This window comes from Muscardinus avellanarius, assembly GCF_963383645.1.
Source record: "Muscardinus avellanarius genome assembly, chromosome: 4".
NCBI lineage: Eukaryota > Metazoa > Chordata > Mammalia > Rodentia > Gliridae > Muscardinus > Muscardinus avellanarius.
The window spans coordinates 36181541-36209537 of NC_137789.1; the positions used below are offsets into that span (position 1 = coordinate 36181541).

At 36.6% G+C, this 27997-nt stretch overlaps 1 protein-coding gene across 27 annotated transcripts in view; it reads right to left on the reverse strand.

Moving 5' to 3' along the window:
- RIMS2 (regulating synaptic membrane exocytosis 2) overlaps positions 1–27997 on the reverse strand; it is a gene marked incomplete at both ends in the record, with an annotated part of 576294 nt that overhangs the window by 74108 nt on the left and 474189 nt on the right. For 11 of the 27 annotated variants that reach the window (XM_080694185.1, XM_080694184.1, XM_080694182.1 and 8 more), the window contains one exon: positions 2281–2522. The exons of the other annotated variants lie outside the window; for them this stretch is intronic. In XM_080694185.1, coding sequence (XP_080550311.1) covers positions 2281–2522 — 242 coding nt within the window. The remainder of the gene's footprint in view (positions 1–2280; positions 2523–27997) is intronic. 27 annotated transcript variants of the gene reach the window in all.

Below are 27997 nucleotides of genomic sequence, written 5' to 3' on the forward strand. Positions count from 1 at the left end.
TGCTTATCATTCCTATGTATATATCATGCTTGTAAGCCTGGCTTCTTATGGCTTCTATTTGGAACACCTTCCTTTTCCTTGTTAGCATTCATTCTAGTCATTAAGTACCCCAGGTCAGTTATGGTCTCCAGGAATTCATCCCTAGAATTCTAGCTTGGAGCAAGTTGCCTTTTTCTAAGGATCCAGTACACCTTTTATGTAATTATAGTTTTTTTTAAACAAAATTTTATTGAACATAAATGGTATATATTTAAACTATACTTGGTGCTCTCTCCCTCCGCCCCCATTTTCCCTTCCCCCCTCCCACCAATGGTTGTCCAGGGTAACCATGTAATAGTTTTAATCACTGACATATTAACCTGGGAACAGTCTGTCTAAAAATATGTCTCCTATTATATTGTAAAAACCTGGGTTATAGATGATTTCTTATTTTTACTCTTAATGTGTTTAATACATAGTCAACATCCAATAGTCATCAAACACTTGAACAAATGGAATTAATTACCTAGTTTAACACCATATATTCTCTAATGTGTATTCTTTAAAAATGTTTATATTTAAATTAAATATATTTAAGCTGATACATAAATCACAAAAATGCATATACTACTGGAGTACCATGAGATATTTCAATACATCATGTAATGTTTAAGTCAAGTTAAATCTATTACCTCAGACATTTACCATTTCCTTATGGTAAAAACTTTAAAAATCCTTTCTAATGGCCTTTTGAAATGTACAGCACATTGTGGTCATGTAAAGTCTCCCACTGTGTAAGAGCACACCAGAACTTCTAGCTGCAATCTAACTGTAACTCAGCACCCATTCATCAGCTGTTCCTTTCCCTTTCTCCCCCAAACTTATAATATTTCCAATGTTTGTTTAGGTTCTCTATTTTCTTCTAACATTCATAGACTTCAGTTTTTAGAGAAGGTTTAGATATATAGATTATTACAAGTTTTAAGGAGAAAAATGCAGTAAAATTCTAGTTGCGGGAAAAGTATAAAAACACCCCTTGATTTAAAAAAAATGTCTGGAATATCAGCATAACACAGCTAATAATGTATAAATATGAGCAGTTTTAAAAATCATTTATATATGATATGTATGTCCATTGTACATAAATTATTTATACATTAAATAATCTATTTACTTCTATTTCTACATTAAAATGAGAAACATTTTAAAAAAAACAAATGAAAAATTATCACAACCAAAAATCACATTAAATATAGTAAAATATAACCAGAATATAAGGAGTATCATCAAATAACTATTTCAAAATATTATTTGTATGTAAGGCTGAACTTCTAGAATCACCATTATAATTTATAAAACTAAGATTGGCCGGGTCCAAGAACTAATGCAACCATGAATTTCTTTGTGCTGTAGATTTATATCTTGATTTCTATATACATACAAGAACCCCTTTATTCAAACATAAATAGGTTTAATCCAGTTGCCTCTAATTTATTTTGCTATAAAAGAAACACCATATTACATGCTTTTGTTTGTTAAGTAGATGATATACTATTATTTTCAGGATACTAGGGATTTAATGTTTAATTATCAACACTCATTTGCAAAAAGACATTCCTTTGACTCACAAATTTCTTAATTGCTAACAGTGGCTTTTCTGAGAAGGAGTGTTGTATATAATTTATTTTGCAGATGTGATTTAGAAACTGAATTTTAAACCGGCAAAGCTTTGAGTATCTTCACTGTCAGCAGAAAATCACTCCATCCCTGCTGCTGAAGAATACTGCTGCTCAGAGTCTTAACAGAGAAATAAAAACCGGTGAGAAAATGGACGCTATGGTAAATTTTGCTTATAAACTGAAAAGGAAGTTAGGTTGTCAGCAATAAATGAGTTATATCATTCACACAAAATATGAGACGTCATCTTCCCCGTAGCTTGCTGGGAATAAAAATTGATTCGGCTGGTTCCAACTTGCGGAACCTAAAGGAAAGCAAAAGCCCCGCAGATGAGTTTCTTTACAAGGAATCAGCAACTGGCCCTGGGCACCAGGGCCCAACTCCTCCCTGAGGAGGAGAGCCGCACATCCCGAGGACAGCCGCCAGGGTTCATCTGAAGCTGACTTACTGCTCACTGCAAGAAACACTGTTTTGTTTTCCCGAAGATTGATGAGTTTAAAATGCCTCTTTCCCTCTGGAACATGTCATCGTCCAACTCTACTGCAATAAAACAAGTAAGAGGAAAGAATATGGACTGTAATGACAACTCAAACAAGAAGTCAAAAGTAACACAGAAACTCCTACCCGTTTGGCTGAGCTGAGAGGCGCTGCGACTCTTCCGAGAGAGCCCCACAATAGCTACCATTTTGGCCCCGATGCTGGAGCGCCGCTTCTTGCCGCTGGTGCCCAGGGCGCCCACCGCGGTGTCCGACTGGCTGCCGTCGTTCTTCTCCAGCGAGCACACGTCCCCGCTGAGGCTGCTGCTCTTGGTCAAGCTCTTGCCGGACGCGCCCATTTGTCTGCTTTGCATTTTGGATGTAAAGACACTGTCAGCCGGTGGAGCGTGAGAAGTGAGGGCAGGAGTGAAGAGGAAGAGACAGAAGAGGGACTTTAGATGAAACATCTGGAGGAGAGTTAACTTTTTATCATCTACGGAATGTATTTCTTAGACACTTTTAAATACCATGTGTATTTTAAATACACATCTTGCATGTGCTTTACTACTTCAGGCCAACTAACGCGACGAAGTGCAACCAGCCTTACGGTTTTATTTCTGCTGTGAAAGTGGGCACTAGTGGTCACGGAAAAAAAAAATGCATGAAGGCTCAAATTAAAAAAAAAAATACTACTGCCGCCCAAAAGAAATGAGGCCTCTGGGGATATTTTTACACCATCCATTTACTAACACCAGCCCTTTAAGATAAGTTTTTGAGCCGGGCGTGGTGGCGCACACTTGTAATCCCCGCTCTTGGGAGGCGGAGACAGGAGGATCGCGCAGGTTTGAAGCCAGCCGCGCTGGCTTAAGAGACCCTGTTTCCAAAAATAAAAAAGTATAAAATAGGTCTGGGATTGCAGCCCGGAGGTAGAAGGGCTTCCAGGAACCACAAATAAATAAAATATATATATATATATATATATATATATATATATATATATATATATATATATAATGTTTTTGAATTTTATGAGAGTTCAGTATGGTTGATCTCATACTGGCTAAATTTTCTAATGATATTTTCATGGCTTTTAATTAAAAATAATTTATTTCACTTAATTACATAATTGTGGGTTTAAATCTATATTCCAAAAATGAAGAAAAGAAAGATGTCCCTCTTGCAGTCATTTTAAAGAAAACTGTCAGTTTTCTATACAGTACAGTTAGAAAGCAACTCATGAGTCACTGAAGCATGTGAGCTGGTTGAGGACCTGCTGCCAGACTAACACTGCTAATGAGGGTCACTAAAGAAAGGACTCTGGAAGTTCCCACAGCTACGGGGATGTGCAGGAGGTGGGCAGGTGAAGCAGCCATCCCGCTGGCCCCACACACCTGCTGTATGTGAAGAGAGAAGCTTATTTTACAGGAACAGGCAAATTTATTTACATAGCATCAGTCTTTAAGCAAGTATTAGAAAGTCATAGTTTCTGCTTGAATTTGGTTCTGATACTAGGGGTGTTTACCACATATAGTCATAAAAGAAAGGAATTTTAAAAATCAAGAAAGACATATCTTTATACATCATTTAAAGTATGATAATTAGACAAGTGGCTACTCAGGTAAACTTTGGTCTCTAATTCAGTATCTTGGTCTTCTAGGGAAAAAAAAATTAAAGCCTAGGACTATATGTTAATTTTGTTAATTTCTATATATTTTCTCCAAGTTTTTAAAAGGAGAAAGGCCTAGTGTGCCAATTTTTTTTTTCTTTTGCAGTTCTGGGAATGGAACCCAGGGCCATTCTACCTCTGAGCTATACTCCCAGCCCTATTTTTTATTCTTTACTTTGAAACAGGGTCTCACTAAGTTGCAGAGGGCCTCACTAAGTATCTAAGGATGGCCATGAACCCAGATCCTCCAGTCTCAGTCTCCCCAATGTTGGGATTACAAATGTGTGCCACCACGCCCGGCTCCCAGAGTGCCATTTTAAAAAAATACAGTGAATTGTACCATTTTTTAAAATTCACATTAGTTTTAAGAAGAAGTGAGGCAGAAAAAAAGAGAGTGAGAATGAGAATACAGTGTACATGTTTATATACTGTCCCAAAATAACAATTTCCAAGCTTGTTTAGTTTTGCTATTCATTAATAAACAGCAAGAGAGTGAAACAATTTTGGAGGTAAGCAGGAATAGCCTTTGCCGCTCTTTAACTGATAGTCTTTAGAAGTTATCTATTCCATTCTGAGCCCTAGAGTCCTTATTTTTAATAAGATAATATTTTATTATCACTTTTTATTTTAAAGAGCAATGTATAAAGTAAAAAGTTAATAAGTAGAAATTAATTATTATTGAGGAATACAGAATAAGGTTGAATCCTTTCAACATGTATTATATAGACATTTAACAGAACCAGTAGAAATGTTGTTTATGTTTAAAACCTTTGGAGGTTAAAATGCCTAAAATATCTTTAACAGAGCCAGCATTTCACAGTGGAGAGGAGAATGCAGCTAGAGCCAGGACACCTAGCTTCCATCCTTGAAGAGCTTTACTCACTGCCCACGCGATCTTGGGGGATCTGCTTTACCTTTCTGATACTCAGTCTCTTCATTTAATAAATGGGAAGACATATACAAGGCATAAGCAGAGTGCCAGATACATAAGAGCTACAAATTTTTTTTCCTTCCTTCTCATTTGTCAAAACTACCACAATCAAGCATTCACTAAACATAGAAACTGAAACATCTTTAAGATCCCCTTTACTATGAACTACTTGGCTCCCCAGATACCACTTATTCCATGGATACAGGGCAATAAACAGAAAGGTGCAACATATGACTTTCATAGTATGCTGCCATCAGGAAGGTAACGAGATAGCTTAGAAAGGCCAGATTTTAGTTGAGGCCAAGGCTTTAAAAATAAAAAGTTTAGATGGGCACAGTGATGAATGCTTGTAATTCCAGTAGTTGGAAGGCTGAGACAGGAAGACTGCAGGCCAGTGTGTTAAAATTTAGCAAGACCCTATTTCAAAATAAAATAGGGCTGGAGTGTATCTCAGAGGTAGAGTGCCCTATACACCCATACACATGAAAATATGTTCCAGGGTGATTTCGTTTGAAATACCCCCTCGTGTTACCTCTGGGTAACACGAGGCTGTAACTATTTTCTGTATTTCTATCTTTTTAATAAACTTCTTTAAATCTTCAAAAAAAAAAAGAAAATATGTTCCATAGATTAACTCAGTGCTCCAGTTATAAACAAACATTTTCACCCAAAACATTTATATTTTTCTAAAGAACTACATAGTTTATTACCTACAAAAGCAGTCACAGATATAAATTATTTCTTATTGTATCTTTGATTTTTGCATTTTAATTTCATAGTTGGATATAAAGGCCATAAAAATAAAAATCAAATAAAAATGTATGGGACTGATAACACTATTTATAGATAATAAGATAAATACTTTAATGACAATTTGGTTTTACAGCCAAAGTTTGATAGTACATTATCTACAAAAAGGGTCATAAAAGGTTTTGTAAGATGAATCTACTTTTCATTACCTTGAAACTTAGAGATTGCCAGGGATGAATTTATGAGCTGTTACTGTCTAGTGAGGTATTTTGTGTGTATGTGTGTTGGGGCGTTATCACTACTAGTTTCTTGGTTTTTTTTCTTGCTGGACATCATCTAAAACTACAAGTAAAAATGTTCAAGTTAGCAAGCTGTGAATCAAAAGTTTTAGTTTTGGGACTCTTGATTAATGAAATACTTTATGGTAAAGAATTAATAAACGTGAGTGACCTTTCAAAATGTTTAGTGTGGTCAGGAAAGCATAGCCACCATTACAATAGCAATTAATTTAAAAGAGAGGTTCAGGAAAGGTCTGGTATATGCTGAATTTCAATACTGCAAGTTTCTGTTTTGGTCTCAGCGATAAGTTTATGAGGAGGAATTTGGCAGTATGTATCAAAAGCTTTTTTTTTTTTTTAAATGCCAACCTTTAGCCTAGGACTTTTAGGACTTATCCTAAGGGAAAACTTAGCAATGTGTACAAACTAAGTTATAATTATTTTAACTGAATAATTGATTATTATAGTTAAAACATAAAAACATGAAAAAACCCTATAAATGTCCAACAGTAGAGGAGCTTAAAAAATCGTGTTCATCAATAAAATAGAATCACTTTGAAAATGTAGATGTAAGTACATATTTATTGACATAAAATATATTCATGATAAGAGAGAGGAAGCAGCTATCTGCAGCTTAATTCTAGTTAGCATACATATCAAATGTGGATTCACTCTACTAATGTGGCACAGAAGTGAATTCAAACCCTGGAGGCTTTCCAGTGGCACAAACAGAAATACATTTGTTATTAAAACCACAACATAAATAAAGTACTTCTTGATAAACTGGATAGTTTGGTAAGCCTGGATTCATGAGATGATGTTCCCATCACCTGGTTTATAAAGGGTAAATAGGAATGTATACAGCAAAAGATTTAGAAGGATAAGCTGTGACCACTGAACTATAGGTAGTTTAAAATTTTAAGCTATATCTTAAAACAATGTTCATTTTTTCCTATTTTGATTTTCCCAGAATAAACACAAATAGAATTGGTAATAAGCAAAAATGAAAAGAAACAAGACAAATAAAAGGAGTAAGCAAGGATCAAATTATTCACCCACTTGGTTCATTCTATGGGCTAAAGATGGCAGTATGGCTCTCTAGTTAATCCTAATTATTATACAATAATACTGTGTTGTCATATTAATTATATTGATGCTTGATTTCAGAAAAAGAGTATTTCTACATTTCCAAAAGTTGTCTCGTGAATGTGGCCTAATTTTTAGCTTTATAAAAGCAATAAAAACTATACATTTTGAATTATCAACATAAGTTATATAAAAACTGCCAATGCAAGTGATCAATTTTTTTTTTTTTTTTTTGGTGGTACTGGGGTTCCTGGAAGCCCTTCTACTTCCGGGCTACACTCCCAGACCTATTTTTACATTTTTATTTGGAAACAGGGTCTCCTAAGCCAGCGCGCGGGGCTGGCTTCGAACCTGCGCGATCCTCCTGTTTCTGCCTCCCAAGCGCGGGGATTACAAGCGTGCGCCACCACGCCCGGCCGCAAGTGATCAATTTTATAGCAAGGTTATTAGAGTTGTTGAAAAGTATCTTGAAATTGATATTTTTAAAAAAGACAAAATATTGTCAATCATGAGGATAAAGGCAATGAATAACTACAAGACAAGTGAGAGATTTGCTACTATTTCCCAAATGTATCATAATAAGGGTTCTTAGAATTGGTGATTAAATTAAGTGAAATTTATAGGTTAGAAGGCCAAGAGTATTAACTGATAGTTTTGAAAGAATAGAGCTAACTGGCTTGACCTTTAAAATACTGAGTTGGTGAGCAATATAAATAAATAAATACATAGTCATGCTTAAACAAATATTTCATCATCTTGAGAGCTGGGAAAAAGACAGAAAAAGGACTTATTAAGGAATTAGAAATTGGTGTGATTTATAATTTTTTGGGCAATGATACAGGATACCTAATAGTTCACAAATGGAGTATGAGAACTACAGTTTATGAAAAGAAGTAGATGGGGTTAATTCTAGGAGTGAAACTATAATATCTTGGGCCAAAAAGTGGTTCTGGAGAGGGCTTGTAGGGCACAAAAGTTAGAGGACAATGGTAATAATGTTAGGATAGAAACTAACCCAGTGGGATTGGCCAAGTTCCCAAACATGGAACCATAACAGGCTTATTTCCCTTTCCTTCCTGCTGTGCTTTCCTGGAGGCAGGTGCCAAGAGCTTACCTATTACTAGTATAACTCATTCTTGATTACACTTGTTGACAGTCATTGGACAGATGGCTAGATTTTAAATGTCACTTGAATTCTGGCATAGTTCTTGCAGGAAAAAAACAAGAACAAAATATCCTGCTCTTGTCTAAAATTTCTCCTTATTTAAAAAGTTCTCTACAGCAAATACTATTTATTTGTTTCCAAAATTGTGGTACTTGAAATTATTATCCTAATTTACTATTCAGTAAATTTTATTTCATTTTAATTCAAATGACCACATACAATTTTAGGCCACTAAAGTAGTAATTGTTAGTGCAACAAATATTAATTGAACACCTATTATTACAAATATGGGGATGAAAAATGATATGGAGTAGCCTCCTGATTACTTTACTTACAAATAACAACATGTAAAATACATATACAGCAGCATAAGAACTTGGTTTGGGTGTATAAGTGAAATTACAATGATCAATGCTAGTGTTAAGAAACCCTAAATAAGTTAAACACTGAAGACAATCTCCTCTCTCTTTCTCTCCCTCTATCTCTCTCTCTCTGAAGAGTATAAGAAAACTGAATTTCTCATATTTATTCTTTGATTTCTGGCAATGCCAGAAATTCAAAGTTTAAGATTTATAACATTACTGCAGGTACCTTATATAAATCTATGATATTAACATGCTACTTATGTATTGGTATAGTATATAAATGTATTGGAAGGTGTGTGAGTATGTTTGTGAGGCTACACCACAAAATTAAGGTCCAGAGCTAGGGAGAAATATTTAGCTAATTAACAAAGAATTCAAAAACATCTGCCTTGATTATAGTCATCAGTAAGAAGCTATGTTTAAAGGTCCTAAGTCTTAAGCTTCACGGTAGGAAATAGTCAGAGCCCTGGTGCCCCAGAAGTAGGTCACTGCTTACTTAGAATAATTTAAAGAGCACCTGGGAGGTCTGTAATTTATGAGAGTCCTTTCTTCACAGCATGCTAAAACCAAAAATTGCAATATATTAAAAGTATCGTTTTAAAAAGAGATTTATTTCTTATTTTAAAATATGCTCCTTTTTAATACATCATTATCCCAGGATTTGATCATTCACTGAAAAGATATTTATCTTGTACCTACTGTGTGGCAGGTACAATTCTCAGAATTAGAACAGAACAGAGAGTGGCTTTGTTTGCAGGAGTTTTAATTCATATTGTCATGGAGGAGGATAATAAGCAAGCAAATAAATGATAACTTGAGATAATGATATGTGATCTAAGAAAGAAGACAATAATATGATAATGAGGGACTGTGATATGAAGGGGAACATTAAATAACACGGTCGAGGAAAGCTTTTCTGAAGAGGACTGAGATGAGTTCTGAATGAGGAAGCCAAGTCCTGGGGTGGAGCAATGTTCTACGTTTAGAGGAACGCAAGCACAAACACCTGGAGGCAGGAATAAGCTTGGTTTATGGAGTACATTTCAAAAGCCATTTTATAGTATAAAAAGAAAAGGGAGAGCATGAGTCTTGGAAGTGTTAGAATAAAATACGTTCTACAAGATTTACTTAAGTGCCTAGTAGATGTCACGTCAGAGCTGCCTGTCCTTAGACTGTGAGAACACAGACTGCATGGCTTGTTAGACCCCAAGACCTGGGAGCTGACCCAGTATTTTACCTCTTAACACAAGATCAAAGGGAATTTTAGAGAGATCATGGCTATTTTCCTAGAGTGATAAATTTATGAAATCTAAATCATTAAAGGAATTAGAAATATTCCTTTAGTAACTTAAGATTCAAAAATGTACTTAAACTCATAAATCTGTATTAATCCCTCATTATCTCTTGAATTTGTAAGTTCTCTCATCAAATTCGTGAATAATAGATCACTGCATGAGTTTGATGAAAGTCACTTTAAGGAAAACCTTTTAAGCTTACTACTTCACGTGTCAGAAGTATGTGTTCCTGTCTGTTTACTACATGATGCTCATGGTTTATGATCATTTATCTTGTTAAAGCTCATATAATTTTTAAACATGTTTTATTATGTTAGTTCATCTCTGAATTCTTTCGAGCTGTATACTTTCATAAAAATGAATAAATGCAAAAGTTGCATTTAAAACCTAACTATTTTTGTTTATATATTTTCTTCCCTTTACAATTTTTCTTTTATTCTTCATGTCATAATGTATTACTTGCTTTCATTTGCTATTTAGATACAAATTTACAAAAATTTATGATTAAAATGTTTTCATAGCTGAGTGTGGTGGCGCATGCTTGTAATCTCAGTACTTGGGAGGCTGAGACAGGAGGGTCGCAGATTCAAAACCAGCCTCGTCAACATAGCGAGGCTCTCAGAAACCTAGTGAGACCCTGTTTCCAGATAAAGAAATAAAAACTGGGCTGGAGGCATAGCTTGGAGGTAGAATGCCTCTAGTTGTAATTCCCAGTACCAAAAAGGTGTTTTATTATTTTTTATTATAACATGTATCTTACAAACACTAAATCTCTGATTTTAGACACTTCTCTGTTATCCTTAGAGAAATAGCCTAAATTTCTAATTTTTCCCCTCTTAAATTTTCAGGCTTTCAAATGTTTCTGGACTTGGCTAATGTAAACCATAGTAAACATCTTTGCATTAATTAGCTGATTTATTTTGCAAACATCTCCTATGCATTGTATTGATATTAGTCCAGGGAGAGCAAGGGGGTTTGTGCAAGTGCCTATGTTCTTTGCTCCTACACAAGGGACTAGAACTGAAGGAAAGAAAGAATATATTTTTTCTTCACAAAGAAGATTTTTTTAGTTGGTCTGTTCAAAGCGAGTGTTTATGTCTAGTGATTTACCCAGAGGAAAACCTTTTCCTACTTTGTACAAAAGCTTCACTTGGGCTTGTGGCAATTTTGTCCTGGGATGAATACAAACAATGAATGAGATGTACTCAGTATTTAAAAAGCATATAGTTTAAGAAGGCCAGTAAGAATAGAAATGCTTATACAAGTTAGAAAAAATTTATAAATATCAGAGAAAAGGGACAAAACTCACAAAGCTAGGTGATTTCACTGGAGACAAACTATTGAAAATTAGAGATGGGGAAAGCTTTATGAACCTGGGTCTTGAATGATGGATACAAATTATTAGAGGAGTGAAAAAAACTGTCAAGTGAAGAGAATATTATAAAGAAAAATATGGAGGTAAAAGCATATATCATAGTTTTAAGATGAGTAGTACAGTTTGGCCAAATTTTAAGGTTTCATAGGTTAAAAGTAGTAGAGACAAATCCAGAAACTCAGATTAGAACTACATGACTATGTGGGGGCTTGTAGATAAAGAAACCATTAAAGCCAATAGACTGGAGAATAACATAAAATTATAAATAAGAAAAATTATGAAAAATGGTTGATGGTCATTAGGCTCTACATTATTACATTATTCTGTTCTTGCAGGTGTATGGTAGGAATGTACTCCCTCAAACCCTTGAAATCAGAAGTGGACTTTACACTTGCTTTGACTAATGAGATGGCAGTGGAAATGAGTCATGCCATTTCTGGATAGAAGTGTTTAATTGGTGATGTTTAACTCCAATTTCCATTTCCCTTCTATTGGTATTGTGGAATAATTTCCACCAGACTGAGTCACAGTAACAGACAGACTACCCTTGCTAACTTATACTATTTATGTTATACGAGGCAAAAAGAAGTATTTGTTGGTTGGCCACGAGGAATTCAGGGTTGCTTTTCACAGTAAAAAAAAAAAAAAAAGTAAATAAGTAAAATAAATGTAACCTGTCCTAATGAAGATAGATTGGAACAGGATAGACTACAGAAAAATCAATTAGGAGTTAAGGGCAATAATACTGAAGAGAGAAGAGTTAGGGTCAGTATACTTGCATTACTAATAGGAAACAGAGTGATGCGATGTTATTTGGAAGGAATCATCTATATAGTGTAGTATCTGGATTTGAGAATAAGACATAAACATCCAAACTACTAAGCACTTATCACATGCCAGATAATATTTTATATGCTTTTATTAATTACCTTATGTAATTCTTATGACAGCTTTTATAGAAAAGGAAGATGAATTGGAGAGTAAAACTTTTTCCCAAGGAGAGTTAGCTCAGGACATGATCAACACTGGCATAAGTGGAATTTCCTAGTGGAGCTGTGAAGTAGGAAGCTATGCACTTAGGTCAATTGTTCAGAGTAGTCAGAGCTGAGAAGATGAAGTCAATAAATAATTAAACAGGAGAGGACAGATGAAGAGGATGGCTGACGTAGGCAAGCCAAGAGTGTAAGGAGAAGGAAATGAAGAAGTTTGTGAGAACAGCTCAAAGAACATCTACATTTAAAAGGAAGGAAAAAGAGATGTGGCCAAGGACAATGGAGAGGCGTGTTCTCAGAAATAAGAAAAACAGAATAGAGCTAAATTGTATTGAACAATGGAATTCATGGAAGTTGGGGTAGTAAAAAGACATTAAGAGATTAACAAGCAAGAGTATTTAAAAAGAAAGGGTACAGACTGGGAGAGAGAGAGGGTACAACTGACTTTGAAGAAAACAGACACTAGACATGGAGTTAATCAAGAAATCTGATCGCGAGATAGTGGATAACTTCATGGAAAGAATGAATGTTGAGGAAGGAGGGAGACAGTAAGGTCATGATGATGTAAAAGTGGAGGGCACAGGTGTACAACAAGGATTACTGTTATTTTATTTATTTTTAGGCAAAATTGGAAAACCTTAAGTAAGGGGAAAATGAAGCTGAAAATGAAACAAAAAGTTGCTTCAAGAAAGAAAAATAGATGACTTTAAGAATTTAAGTGAATGAGTTCAGGAATTCTGATGACTTTCTTACTTTGAATAATTTAATTTTGTGGTCAGCAGAACAATGTAAAAATACATTGTTTCTAAATTTTTCTTCTTTTTTGTAATAAGTCATTGTCAAAACAAACAGTAAAAACTTTTCTGAATATCATTATGTTGATATCTTTCTCTTCACTTTAAGGAACATGTACTACTAAATGAGTCAGTTCAAAGTGATTTTTTTCTGTGAGTTTAACTCTTAATTCTCCATCAATATTTAGCTTTGAAGAATATATACGCTAATTAATCTACTTTCTGAAGTATTCAAATACTTCTCATGCTAGGATTAATACATATTATCACTGAGATCTCAAGGGGAAAACATTAAAATCTCTGTTTTAGATAAAATATAAGTTTCTGAGTTACTGTCTTTTAAAAATTAATAAATCAAGTAAGTTTACTAGATGCACCAAGGTTTCTCATCTTGAAGTATGATAATGATGGTCATGATATTTAAAAAATACATATACTTAACATGTACAGGCATCATTCCAAGCACTTTACACATATGAGTTTGTTTAATTCTGATAAATTTCATTCATTAATTCATTGATTTAGAACAAAGACTAGACAAACAGCAAATACTTAGGCTTTGAGTTTTCTCTGGTCTGTGTTACAACTGGTCTGCTATTGTGCTGTGGATGCAGCCATATATGACACACATCACAGGAAATTTGTATGTTTCAATAAAACCTGATGCATACTGAAATTTGAATTTCATTTAACTTTCACATGCCATGAAATAGTATTATTTTTATTGGTTTTAACCATTTTAAATGAAAAAAATAATTCTCGGCTCATGGACCTCACAGCCCCCACCCCCAAAAAAGTGATAGGCCTAACCTTTGTTTTAGAACATGGTATAAATGATTTTATTAAAGAAAGAGAGAACGTTTTCTGTATGTTTGTTTACTAAGAGCATCTCATCTTCATAATCTCTAGATCCAAAGCTACTTTGCTAATGTTTTACCAGAAAATAAGTTGCTTCTTGTTCACTGTTTCATTTTTCTAACCAGCAAATAAGATGTTACAAGATAACTGTATGGTATTTTCAACTTGTTTTTATGACCATAATACATTTGTTAGTTTATTCTTATTCTTATTCTTATTCTTATTCTTATTCTTATTCTTATTCTTATTCTTATTTATTATTATTATTATTATTATTATTATTATTATTATTATGTGTGTGTGTGTGTGTGTGTGTGTACACACACATATGTGTGTTACTAGGGAGTGAACCCAGGGGCATCCTACCTCTGAGCTATACCACCAGCCATATTTTATTTTTTAATTTTAAAACAGGGTGTCACAAAGTTCTTGAGGGTCTCACTAAGTTAAAAAGGCTGGCTATGAACATATGATCCTCCTGACTAAGCCTCCCAAGTACTGGAATTACAAGTGTGCAATTTCTCAAGAATGAATTCCTTTAAATATGATAAGTGAGATTAGTCAGTCACAAAAAATAAGAAATCGGATGCTTTCCCTAACATGCAAAAGCTAGGGAGAAATGGGTAACAGGAGGGACTATAGATGAAGAAGGAGATCCTATAGAGGAGCAAATAAGGCGACCTAACTGAGGGGATGGGAGGGTGAAGAGGGAAACTCTCTAAAGCACATGATGTACTTAAGCAAACATATCAATCACTAAGCCAAGTGTGGGAAGGAGGGATGGGGAGGGAGTGGGGTGGGGGTCAGGTAAGGGATCACTGGGTGAGGTGTGCATGTATGTCTCCACAAGTCTTTTATCCCATTAAGATGTATGACTACAACGCACCAACAAAAAAAGTAAAAAATTTAAAAAACATTTTTATGATGGTTTCTCTTTCTCTTCCTTTTATTTTTTGTGGTACTGGGGATTGAATCCAGAAACATTCTACCTCAGAGCTATACCCCCAGCCCAATTTTTTATTTTTTATTTTGAAACAGGGCCTCATTAAGTTGAAGAAGGCCTCACTAAGTATCTGAAGCTGGCTGTGGACCTGAGCTCCTCTTATCTCAGCCTCCCAAGTACTGTGATTACAAGTGTGTGCCACCATGCCTGGCTTTCTCTCCTTCTTCTTAATATAGCTTTGGCTATTTCCCCCCACTATTTCCCTAGATATCCAAGCAATAGCATTTTCTTTCTCTTCACAAGTTTCCAGAATAAAATTCATAAATCTATCCCCCAATATAATGTCTGCACCTTCTCCTTATATTTTACTAATGTTCAATTTCTGTTTTTCAGTTAAACCTAATTATTCTTATATGTGAGTATTTTAGGCAGTAATAGATGTCCCTCAGACTCACTCACATCACTCTTTCTTTCTGGCTTTACCACAAGAGTGTAGTATTTCAGTAGCATACGAAAGTCCATGACAAATTATCAGAAGGTACACTCACTGGTTTACAACTTCAAGCATCAATTTACATTTTTAGCATTCTTATTATAAAGGACTACTAATAGTTAAACTTTTGTGAATATAAAATATTTAACCGAGAGCTTTGATTTATTCTTGATAATGATCCAATTCTAAAATCAGTGTATCAAGTTTTTACATTAGTAAATGATGAATATTCTGTACCACTAAAATGATTAAATTGAATAAAAGTTCACATTATGCCTTTAAAAGTAATATTGCAAACTAAACTTTAATATGAAAATATTTTGGTACTGCAAATTTTACCCAGGTAGAACTACTAAATGAGCCGGGCGTGCGGCACACACTTGTAATCTCAGCATTCGGGAGGCTGAGACTGGAGGATCATGGTTCGTGGACATCCTCGGCTACCTGGTGAGGCCCTCCACAACTTAGGGAGATCCTGTTTCAAAATAAAGAATAATAATTAGGGAAGGGTTGTAGCTTGGAGGTTGACTGTCCCTGGGTTACATCCCCAGACCCACAAACAAACAAAAAAAACCCCTACTAAATGTTATGTTTGAAATGAAGAACAATTTTTAGATGACTATATGTTAAGTATATATATATTAGTCATGTCTCTGGCTAAAAATGCAAAGTACTTAGTGTCATATTTTGAAAAATAGTATATACTCTGATTTTCCTCAAAAACTTGATCACGAATAAAATCCAATTTAAAGAATCCCTTTGTGTAATCACACTGTGTCATTTCCAAGACCAAGAACGTGCTTTAAGGTTACATACCGTGGATGAAATCAGATTCTCTATTATCCACATAACTTCCTTATCTATTTTATTCATTATTATTGTTTTGGAGACATAGATTCATTTGAGAAAACAAATATATATTCTAGAGAGATTGCCGGCTATCTCAAGAGACAGATGCCTTTTGAGGTAAAGTAAGAAATATATGTTTGAAGGAAAGTGTGGCCATCTCAAGAGTGAGTTTTTGTGTATTGCACATCTACTTTATCATTCATTCATTTACTGATTGATGGTATTGGTGATTGAACCCAGTGGTAGTCTACCTCTAAGCTCTACATTCCCAGCCCTATTTTATTTTATTTTTTGTTTTAAAATAGGTTCTGCCGGGCGTGGTGGCACACACTTGCAATCCCCGTGTTTGGGAGGTGGAGACAGGAGGATCACCCAGGTTTGAAGCCAGCCAAGCTGGCTTAAGAGACCCTGTTTCCAATTTTAAAAAAAAATTAGGGCTTCCAAGAACCCCAGTACCACCAAAAATAAAATAAAATAAAATAGGTTCTTATTAGGTTGCTAGTAGTCTTGTTACATTGGTGAGGCTGTCCTCAAACTTGCAATACTCCTGTCTCAGCCTTCAAGTACTGGGATTACAGGTGTGCGCCACCGCACCCAACTCCATACCTATTTTAAATCAATCTTCCAAACTTGCATGAAAGAATCTACCAGATTTTCTGGAGTCTTCGTGAAATTCAATAAACCAAAAACTCTCTAGAATTTTATTTTTGAGACCAAATAAATATATCCTATCCATACATGTTGCTTTAGAAACAAAGATGCTTTTCTGGAAGTTGTCTTATGTTTCCCTTATATTTGCCTGACAATAACAGAGCACAGGGAAGTCATCCAAGATATGTGCTTCTGGCCATCCTGCGTCCCTGGCCATCTGCTACAGTCAGGTAAGTTGATTTGTAGGGCACTAGCAGTCACCCGCCCTGCACCCTCAGGTTGCTGGAATCTGTGGCCGGTGCCACACAGGCCGCATTACCCTTCTTAGTGAGCTTTGCAGTACTGCTCTAGAAGAGGATTTCTTACCAGAAAAGAAAGCCATTATCACCACCCTTGCTCTTTAACGGATAGTAGGGCTCAAGAGACTAGGACAGATAATTTGGAAATGTTAGTGAAAGAGAGGCCCATATTGTGCTTTCCAAGGTGGTAATTGTTTTCATGTAGCTTGCTTGCTTGCTAAAAGCAAAGAAGGGCTCTGGGACCATAAAAACAAAAGAAGAAGAGAAAGGACAAAACCCACTGACAGGCCATGATTGCAGATATTTAAAAACATCTAAACCATAAAGCTTTAGGTGAACAGTTTTCATGTTTTTAAGCTAATTAGAATGGGCATTAAAGAAATTATGCCTAAAGAACATGTATGTGTGTGAATGTGTGTGTATATGTACACCTGTGAAATGATAACACATCTTACCAAGGACAATGGCTCATAGCCCCAGTTCATAAATTTGTAAAAACAAAATAATTAGAGAGGATATGAAGCAAAACCCACAGGGAGCTTTAATGTGTAAATTATTTTGCGAAGCAATGTATGACATCTAGGTTAAGACTTTCCTATTTCGAATTGAATGTAAGCAGCAATCCTTATTTTTGGTTCAAACATTAATTTCCTTGACTCACTAGACAAATATACTGGAATAATTTCAGTGTATTAAAGATCACTAATAATATATTATTACATCATTCAGATTACTAAATATCTCTTTACTCAATGCTAAAAATTCTTTTACTTAAAACATGGAAACAAATAGTTAATTTAATTTAGAATATTTGCTTAGCTTGTATTTCTGCAACTAGCCAATGTTCCAGTCATAATTTACCAAGTATATGTTTATTTTACATGTCACTTAGCAATGACCATGAGCAGAAAGACTATACCCTTCTTTAATAATCATAATGGATGATAACATCTTGATAAGATATTCCTGATTATATATATTAAATCCTCCTTGAAGGCATTTTAAGAAAGGTCTTCAATGTGTTAGACATTTAAAAAGTTCGTTTCTCTTTTTTAGATTCCATATCAAAAAGCTCAGCAGGGATGGTGAATTTCTGCTCTGGAACCAGTTCCTGTGTGGTACAATAGTAATCTTTTGAGGTTCAGAAATCTACTGAGACCATAACTGACCCAGAAAAGTTCGTGAGCCAATTTAGCATTTTATTTTGTTAGGTACTGACGATTGAATCCAGGAGCATTCTACATCAGAGCTACACACCAGCCCTTTTAGCATTTTCATTTTGAAACAGGGTCTCAATAATTTGCTGAGGGTCTTGCTAGGGGTGGCCTTGAACCTGAAAACCTCCTTTTTCAGCCTCCCAAGTACTGGGATTACAGCTGCACACCACCATGCCCAACTAGTCTAACACTTTTGGGAAATTTCTGATTGTTATTATAAGACTAAAAGGTAAAAAGAATAACACAACAAAAACATGAAGTCAACAAAAATGAAGCACTGCCAAATTTTTCTGGAGCTGAAGAATGCTTTTCTTTTTTTTTTTCCTCCCTCCCTCCCTCCCTACCCTCCTTTTCCTCCTCCTCCTCCTCCTCCTCCTCCTCCTCCTCCTCCTCCTCCTCCTCCTCCTCCTCTTCCTCCTCCTCCTACTTTTTTGTGGTACTGAGGATAGAACCCAGGGGCTTTCTACCTCTAGACTACGCTCTCAGATCTATTTTATATTTTATTTGAAAACAAGGTCTCACTAAGTTGCTGAGAGCCTAAGTAGCTGAGGCAGGCTTTGATTCTGCACAATCCTTCTGTCTCAGCCTCCCAAGTACTGGGATTCCATGTGTGCACCACCACGCCCAGCTTGCTTTTCTCAATATTCAGAATTTCTAACCTGAAAATGAAGTACTGTGTCTGAGCCTCACTAAGTAAACAAAGAAACATATTCAGCAACAATGTCAAGAACAAAAGCAATGCTCTAAGTACAGCATTTATTTATTTTAGGCCTTTCTGCTATTATTATGCAACATCTACTTATCATATATCTGAACATAAGCCACATGGGGCAGGATTTTCCCTTTCATGTTCACTGCTAAATCTTAAGTTTTAAAATAATGCCTGAACATAGTAAGTTCATATTGAAATATTTGTCAAGTGAGTTAAATCATCTTCAAAACAAATATTGTCATAAATGTTAAATAAAATAATGTATTACAGCATTTAGCACAATGTTTAGAATATGATTAAGATATATACACTCTAATTATTATGCATGTTTGTTTATAATTTCATGGAGACATTGAGGCCTTACTAAGGATAGAAATTAAAACTTGCTAGGTTTATTTGAGAAAGTACCTATTTTATAAAAAGAGACATTCTGTAACCTCAAAGAAATGTTCCCTCAAACTTCATACAGAAAAATATTTCCCATACCTTTGGTCATTTAAATCTTTAAAAAATGAGATTCTATGAAAAGTATTTATTAAAATATCTTGTTATACAGATGATCGATAAATTAATAATATATACACATGTAAATTTTATTTAACAGATATCATCTATAACATGACAGATACTATAATTGGTACTAGATGAAAAATGTGCCTATTTTTCATTAAATAAAATGCTACCCACAATCCATGTATATGAATTTATTCTTCAGTAAACAGTTTTGAAAACTCTTCAGTTTTACTAAAGAGTAAATTTATTGGAAATTCTCTTTATTCTATAAGTCATTTCCCAAATACTCTAAAACTTGGACTTCCCCTATATGCCCACTCTTACCTGGAAAGAATGACAATTTAGATGCTATAGCATGGCTTTTAGCTAAATGCAGCTTCAGATTAGATAAAAATGCTCGGTGAGATTAGAGACAGTCCTCCAACAGAAGTCGCCACTGTTCTCTGGACACCCTGATGGCAAAGTGTTAAACCAAGAATACCTCTGATCTGCATATCTGGTAAGGAGAGTAATTCTCTACTGGAAATCTAGCAGAATTTAGTTAGGACACTCGTATTCAACACAGAGCTGCCCCATTCATGTTATAGCTGAGTAATCAAAGTAGCCACTTTCTCAGTTGCCAAATTATGTAAAATGGGATAATAACAACACGATCATATGCATAAGGTCACTGCAAAACTTTCTACTTCCTTTCCTTAAGGTTTAATCAAGTTTCTTTACTCCTCAATATTAAGAGAACTTGGATCCACTTTTTCACATATTGTCAGCCCCCCCATATTCACTTAATCTTAACAATCTTAGATTTCATAGTCCATCATTCCAATCACTCTTTTGCAAATGTCTGGGGTTTTCGAGTAACCCTCCTCATATGGCATTAACAGGCAAACTCCCTGATGAATGCTATCATGTTTGTTTGTTTGTTTATTTTGCAGTACTGGGGATGGAACCCAGGGTCATTCTACCTCTGAGCTACACCCTCAGCTCTATTTTTTATTCTTGTTTTTTTTTTTTTTTTTTTATAATTAGTTTATTTTTTAAATTGGTGCATTGTAGTCATATATCAATCACATTGGAGTACAAGACTTGAGAGGATATACAAGCACACATCATCCAATTAGCCCTCCTCCAGCCCCCGTCCCATTCCCTCCCCCTCCCTCCATCCCACACTTCTTTGGTGATTTACTTTGATACATTTGTTTATGTACCTCCTGCATTTTAAAGAGGCTCCGTCCTCCAGTATTACATACCCTCTGATTGGTCACATTAGTTGCTTCACTATAGGGCCCTTTCTATAGCTCAACCTCTTCCTGTTGCCCTTTTCCTCCTAGTTATTGCTGATTAAGAGAAGCGTCTGATTTATATTTTCTGCGATATTTCTCTGTGCATGCTGCGTTGCAAGTACCAATCCCACTCTTGATGGTCCCAGTAGTGGCCTGGCTACTCAGTGGATTGAACCAGACCTCGCTGGCTCACGCAGCGGCCTTGCCTCATGGGAGGACCCAGTTCTGGTCTCGCTGGCCCCTGAACCGGTCAAACCCCTAAGCTGGCTTTGGTCCCGACCTTGGAGGCCGCAGGAGTGAACTTGCCTCACGCCAGGCTCCGATGCTGGCCATTGGCCCCTGCACCGGTCTAACCCCTTGGCAGGATTCCAATCCCGGCCTCGGAGGCCCCAACACTGGTAATGCCTCACGGCAGGCTCCGATGCCGGCCTCACTGGCCCCAGCACCGGCCTAACCCCTTGACAGGCTTTTATCCTGGCCTCAGAGGCCCCAGTACCGGCCTTGCCTCGCGGCAGGCTCCGATGCCGGCCTCGCTGGCCCCAGCACCGGCCTAACCCCTCGGCAGGCTCTTATCCTGGCCTCGAAGGCCCCAGTACCGGCCTTGCCTCACGGCAGGCTCCGATGCTGGCCTCGCTGGCCCCAGCACCGGCCTAACCCCTCGGCATGCTCCGATCCCGGCCTCGGAGGCCCCAGCACTGGTCATGCCTCACGGCAGGCTCCGCTGCCGGCCTCGTTGGCCCCAGCACCGGCCTAACCTCTCGGCAAGCTCTTATCCTGGCCTCGGAGGCCCCAGTACCGGCCTTGCCTCACAAGGTTAGGCCGCTGCTGGGGCCAGCGAGGCCGGCATCGGAGCCTGCCGTGAGGCAAGGCCGGTACTGGGGCCTCCGAGGCCAGGATATTCTTGTTTTTTTTTTAAAACAGGGTCTCACTGAGTTGCAAAGGGTCTCACTAAGTAGCTGAGGCTGTCTGCGAACCCAGATCCTTCTGTCTCAGCCTCCCAAGTACTGGGATTACAAGCATGCACCACCACACCCGGCTTATCAGGTGTTTCTCCCATTCATACATCTCAAATTTTAAGCATTGTTTAAAAAAACTTCAGTAGGAAACAGTGGCTTTACTCTAATTTACCATCATCATCTTAAACGTCATTCTCCTAATGGTGCCCCCCACTACTGTGACCACCACACACCTTCTTCATGCTTTCAAACCTCCACCTTTTGCTTTCCTCTCAGCAGATAACTTTCCTTACATTTCATAGAGAAAATGGAAGCTATAAGAATAACTTTCCATACATTACTAATATAACTATATATAATTATCATACATATAAAGCTACATCTGTATACATAAAGTCAGCAAACTAGGCTCCTTTTCTGAACTCCAGAATATCTACCCAGTTACCTACTTGTAAAGACTCATATGTCACATGAGATATCACACATCTGATGTGCTCCAAACTGTTCTTCATTTTTCTCTCAAATTAATTCCTCCTTCAGCATTTCCCATTTCAATCAAGAGTGTTAAACAAAGAATATCTATGTTTTGCATATGCACCTAAGTACTGAAGTTAAAAAGCTAAGAGGCACCCTTGACTTCTCTCTTTCCTTCATCTCTACACCCAATCCTACACCCAATCCACCATTGTTTTATAGATTCTACCTCCAAAATATATTTCCTATCCTTCCATTTCTCTCCATTCTGACTGACCATCCAGGCCCATGTCACTCTTTTGTAATAATACCCTTGTTGCTTATGTTCCAGCTCTAACCCATTCTCCACAAAGAAGCCACAGGGAATATTTAAAACATAAAATAGGTTGTATAATTCTGCTGCTAAAATTCTTTTGTATTTTCTGATTGTACTTATGAAAAAGCTATCAGAATCAAGCCCTTTATCTTCCAACTAATAGTCTATAAATCTAATTATGTCTGCACTGTATTCTTGCTTTCTTTTCTTTATAACAACAAAAAAGTCCCTCCTGCTTACAAATACCAACTTTTCCATAGTAACTCAGGATCCATCCTCTTATTTAAAGTGCAACAAAGCTTTGCAGATCTGGCCCTGCCTTTCTCCTTCTGCTTATTCTTTAGTCATTTGTCTTTGGAAACTGCTATTCAGCCACTGTGGTTTCATTTAAGTTTCTGTTAGTTGTACTGCTATAAGCAAGGCCATGCAAGTATCACTATTTAACCTGAATTCATTTGGAAAGCTACTGAGCAATATAGCTGAGTCATAGTCTTCTGAGAAGCTTGCATACTGATCTCCACAGTGGTTGCACTAATTTACAATCCCATCAATGTGTAGAAGAGTCCCTAATTCCCCACATCTGGAAGGAAACACACCAAGTGATATGTACATATATAAATGTATTACTTTGAATCTCACACTATGTTTTAAAACTACAATGTATGGATAAAATCATCGTATTTTTTTCCTGTAAAATGTCAAGCTCTTTTCTAACATAGGACTTTCACTCTACTATAACAATTCTTGAAACACTCAGAATAACCTTACGAAGCAGGAACTATTCAAGTACAGATGAGAAATAGGAAGGGCAGAAAGGTTGCGAGGTTTGCCCAAGGTCTTATTGCTAGTAAGTCATAGAGCTGGAATTTGAACCCAGCAATGTAACAGTAGAAGTTGCTCTTTTAGTTAACTAACTTTATGGGTAGTATAAGATGAACACACATTCCCTGTAGTTAGAACAGAGGTTGTCAAAAGAGGGTGTCAAACTTCCCCGTGCTTGGGAGGCTGAGACAGGAGGATCGCACAGGTTCGAAGCCAGCCTCAGCTACTTGGTGAGGCTCTCAGCAACTTAGTGAGACCCTGTTTCCAAATAAAGTATAAAATAGGTCTGGGAGTATAGCCTGGAGGTATAAAAGCCCCTGGGTCCCACCCCCAGTACCACACAAAAAAATTAAAATTAAATTAAAAAAAAAACTTTATCCTGAATCAGAATCACCTAGAGGGCTTGTTAAGGGGTAGACATTACTCAGATCCATTCCCAGAGTTTGGGGGCCTGCCTAAAAATTTGTGTTTCTAACAAATTTTCAAGCAAAGCTGATTCTACAGATCCAGCAATGACATTATGAGACTCACCGGTTAAAACTTACATAGTACAACTATATCCCATGTGAAAAGATGACAATTCTTCATTTCATGTTTGGTAAGCATTTGGATCACTCATTATTTTTTGTTCAATTCTTTCAGACCTGTATTACTGGCTATTTGCATGTAGCTTGCAGAATTTTTTTTTTTTTTTTTTTTTTTTTGTGTGTGTGTGTGGTACTGGGGTTCCTGGAAGCCCTTCTACTCTGGGCTACACTCCCAGACACATTTTATATTTTTGAAACAGGGTCTCTTACGCCAGCGCAGCTGGCTTCGAACCTGCGCGATCCTCCTGTCTCTGCCTTCCAAGTGCGGGGATTATAAGCGTGTGCCACCACGCCCGGCCCCAGAATTTTTTTTTAATAAGGGTTAATAAGCTCAGAATACTAAGGAACATGGATATTTAATTCAGGAGAATAATATATAAAATGCATTTCTTAGTTTTATTATATTAACATGTAAAATAGAAAATAAAAATATTTTCAAGATTCTTTAAATGGACACATGTATTTGATATGAGTAGAGAGACTAGTAAATTTTGGAAGGGGATTGGGAGAGGAATTGGGAAAGGGAAGAATAAGCAGAAGGAGAGAGGGAAAAACAAAGCTGGAAGAATGAAACAGTTCAAGCAGTGTCTGCATATATGAAGGTATCACTAACAACTTCACAAACATGTTTGTGGAGGGAGGAGGAGGGCTGGAATAAGGATAGATATATATTAAGTGAAGCTAGGCTTGGTGATGCACACTTGTAATCCCAGCATTTGGGAGGCTGAGACAGGAGGATCATGGTTCATAGACAGCTCAGCTACTTAGTGAGGCCCTCCGCAACTTAGTGAGACCCTCCGCAACTTAGTGAGACCATTTCAAAAATAAAAAATAAAAGATAGGGCTGGGGTGTAGCTCAGAGGTAGAATGCCCCTGCACTGCACCCCCAGTACTGCAAAAAAAAAAAAAAAAGAAATATATATTAAGTGACGTGTGTATGTGTGTTTGTATCACCTTGAACAGCAGTATGAAAATGCACCAACAAGAGTATAAAAATAAAATAAAATATAAAATATTGTTCTTTAGATTTTAACTTAATGTACCATGTACTTCCTGCGGCATTATCGCCACAGTCACTTCCAACTTATCATCTCTTCTCATGGTAAAGAAACCCAATTCAATCTCATTCTCATATGCATGTCAGTTTAGAAAATGAGTAGCTGATCGTTCCAAGTTATCTGTATGTCATCAAATGTAACATATTTACTTTAAATAATTTACTACCTGACATATGTGTGCATTCATATACGTCTACTTTCTATGTCAATTCCAGATGACATAGACAGGACTTCATCATGTCTTATTACTCTAATCAGAATCCAGTAAACTTAAGATATGCCTTTTCTTACCTTTACTCTCCCTAACTGCAATGGCCAGCTGAGGCTGGCTACAAACCTGTGTGATCCTCCTGTCTCAGCCTCCCAAGCGCAGGGAATTTTGACATCCTCTTTTGACAACCTTATGTGTCTAGTCTTGTTTCCTTCAGTCAGAGTGATGATGATAATAATAATAATGATAATAATAATAGTCATCACTCTATTTGGTACTTCATGTGTGCTGGAATCTATGCAACACTCTTCTTTCCATAACTCATGACCCTACAAAGTAAGTACTAATTTTACTATTATTTCTATTTTTAAAAAACTGAGTTTTCCTGCCACTATGACAGTGATATTTTATAGATGAAAACTGTGCAAAAAATTCTCTAATGGCTCCTTCATCTATAGAATAGTATAAAAAACTCTGTTGTGTGATTTACCAAATGAGCAGAACTCCGACTCACGCCTAACATTCTGACTTCACCTCCTCCCTTTCCTCATATTTTTTCCTGTGCCTTGACATTTGCTTTTTGTTTTGCTCTTAATATTCTCCTTTCACATGTCCATTTGGTAAGCCATGTTATGTCCTGTAAACCTCCTTGAATAACAGTTTCTCTATGAACTCGTCCCTGTTTGTTCACCATGCCTCGGATAACTTTGACGTGTTTCCTCTTATGTCAGCCATATGTACAGTAAACCTTGGGATAACATATTGCTAAATAAGATGGAGTTAGAGAGGACACTTTGCCCATTTGCTCCCATCTTCTGTCTAACTCTAATTGACAAGCAGGAACGGGTTAAAATCCATATCTTCCAAGAATGAGTTGTATGAAGATGGCAAGGCTCTAAAGCCCATTTTGAGAAGAGAGAAATGGATGGTAAGTGCGCTAATCCTCTGGTGGGACAGGAAAACCAACAAGAGACATCTGGACTTCTTTCACTACATGAGAATCTCAGTCAGATGCATTTTGAATAGAGTGGAAAACTGCCACTAGGTGGTGCCAAATTGCAACTGGAATCTGAGCAGCCAGGATGAAGGAGCAGGAGTGCTACCAGGTTCAATGATGCTTGAACAATATTGACGCACTGCAAAACTGGCATCATAATATCTTGAGGCCAATCTTAGTGTTTTCTCAGGGTTTTAACTATATATCCAATACATAATTCTTCTATTGCAATTGGTTTCTCTCTTCTCATGGATCTTGGATAGTTCATTTTGGCAGTGTACCTTAGCATCCTATCACTTGATATTTCATAGCTCTAATGAAAGAATTTACTGAATATATAAGCTCAATAAATTCATTATTTGAATGACAGCTACTAGTAATGTAGGAATCATTATATGCTAATGTTCAAGCTCCATCTAATAAGTTTTATAAGCCATTTAGGCAGGCTGGGCGTGGTGGCACACGCTTGTAATCCCTGCACTTGGGAGGCAGAGACAGGAGGATCGCGCAGGTTTGAAGCCAGCTATGCGCGCTGGCTTAGGAGACCCTGTTTCCAAATAAAAAAATGTAAAAATAGGTCTGGGAGTGTAGCCCGGAGGTAGAAGGGCTTCCAGGAACCCCAGTACCACCAAAAAAAAAAAAAAAATAGGCATTAAATAGATATTTGCCAATGATAAAACAACTTCCTAAAATATTGTTTCAGAAACATAGAGACATCAGTCAACTGACAAATAGCTGTTTGTAACTTACCATATATGAATCACTGGTGTGAATGCTATGCTAATTGTGAAGGAAGAAAAAACAGGAATTTTGTTCTAAAACCACTTGTAACCTAGTTTGTTAGATGGAGCATAAATACAAAAAAAAAAATAAAGGAAAGTGAAACATAGCAAGTTCCAAGTAAAGACATAATGAAGAGTTTCAGATAAGAAATTGAGGCATGACACCACTGATCTCCCTGCCCATTTGTTTGTTTCTTGCCAGCCCCAGCACCATGGAGGCCATGCTGTTGCCTGGTGATGACTTCACTTTTGCTTTGTGTTCACAGAGAGCATCACGCTAATTTTGAACCGCTACCTTTTTTCCCACTTAAACTAACCTTAAATGTGCATGTCTTAAAACTGCACATTTGGATAATATCCTCAACAGTGTACAGAGAGTTGAAATATACAGTGAGATGTCAGCAAATGTTCTCCTCATGGACCTCTGTTATAAAGTCTTATTCTTTAAGTCTCAGTTTTATCCCTACATTTAACAAAAACTAGAATAGGTCACTGTACTGTGTGGCTGCTATTCAAACTAGGGATCTAAGGCATAACTTAAAGAAGAAATTATATTTGAATCTAGTTTGAGGTGACATTCAGAAATTGAAAATCAGGTCACCACTTATTGAGCCCAAGAATCTATAAATAACAAATACTTTTTTATCTTTTATGAATTTATAATATTTGGCTACTCATTCCCAAACAAGCAAAATATATTGATTAAATTTATTCAGAAATATTAAAAACTCTAAAATTTTAATGAAATGATAACTGGAAAGAATACAAATTAAGTGCTATATCATTCTCCTTCCTAAAAATAGTAGAGGTAGAGGTTCCTCAAGGTCCATAAACAAGTGTCTTTTTATTGGACTCAGAAGAAACTCCCCGTTTCACCTGTTAAAATAGAGTGAGTAGCCAGGAGTGGTGGTGCACACTTGTAATCCCAGCACTTGGGAGGCTGAGACAGGAGGATCGCACAAGTTCGAAGCCAGCCTCAGCTACTTAGTGAGGCTCTTAGCAACTTAGTGAGACCCTGTTTCCAAATAAAGTATAAAATAGTTCTGGGAGGATAGTCTGGAGGTAGAAAAGCTACTGGGTTGTTCCACCCCCAGTACCACAAGAGAGAGAGAGAGAGAGAGAGAGAGAGAGAGAGAGAGAGAGAGAGAGA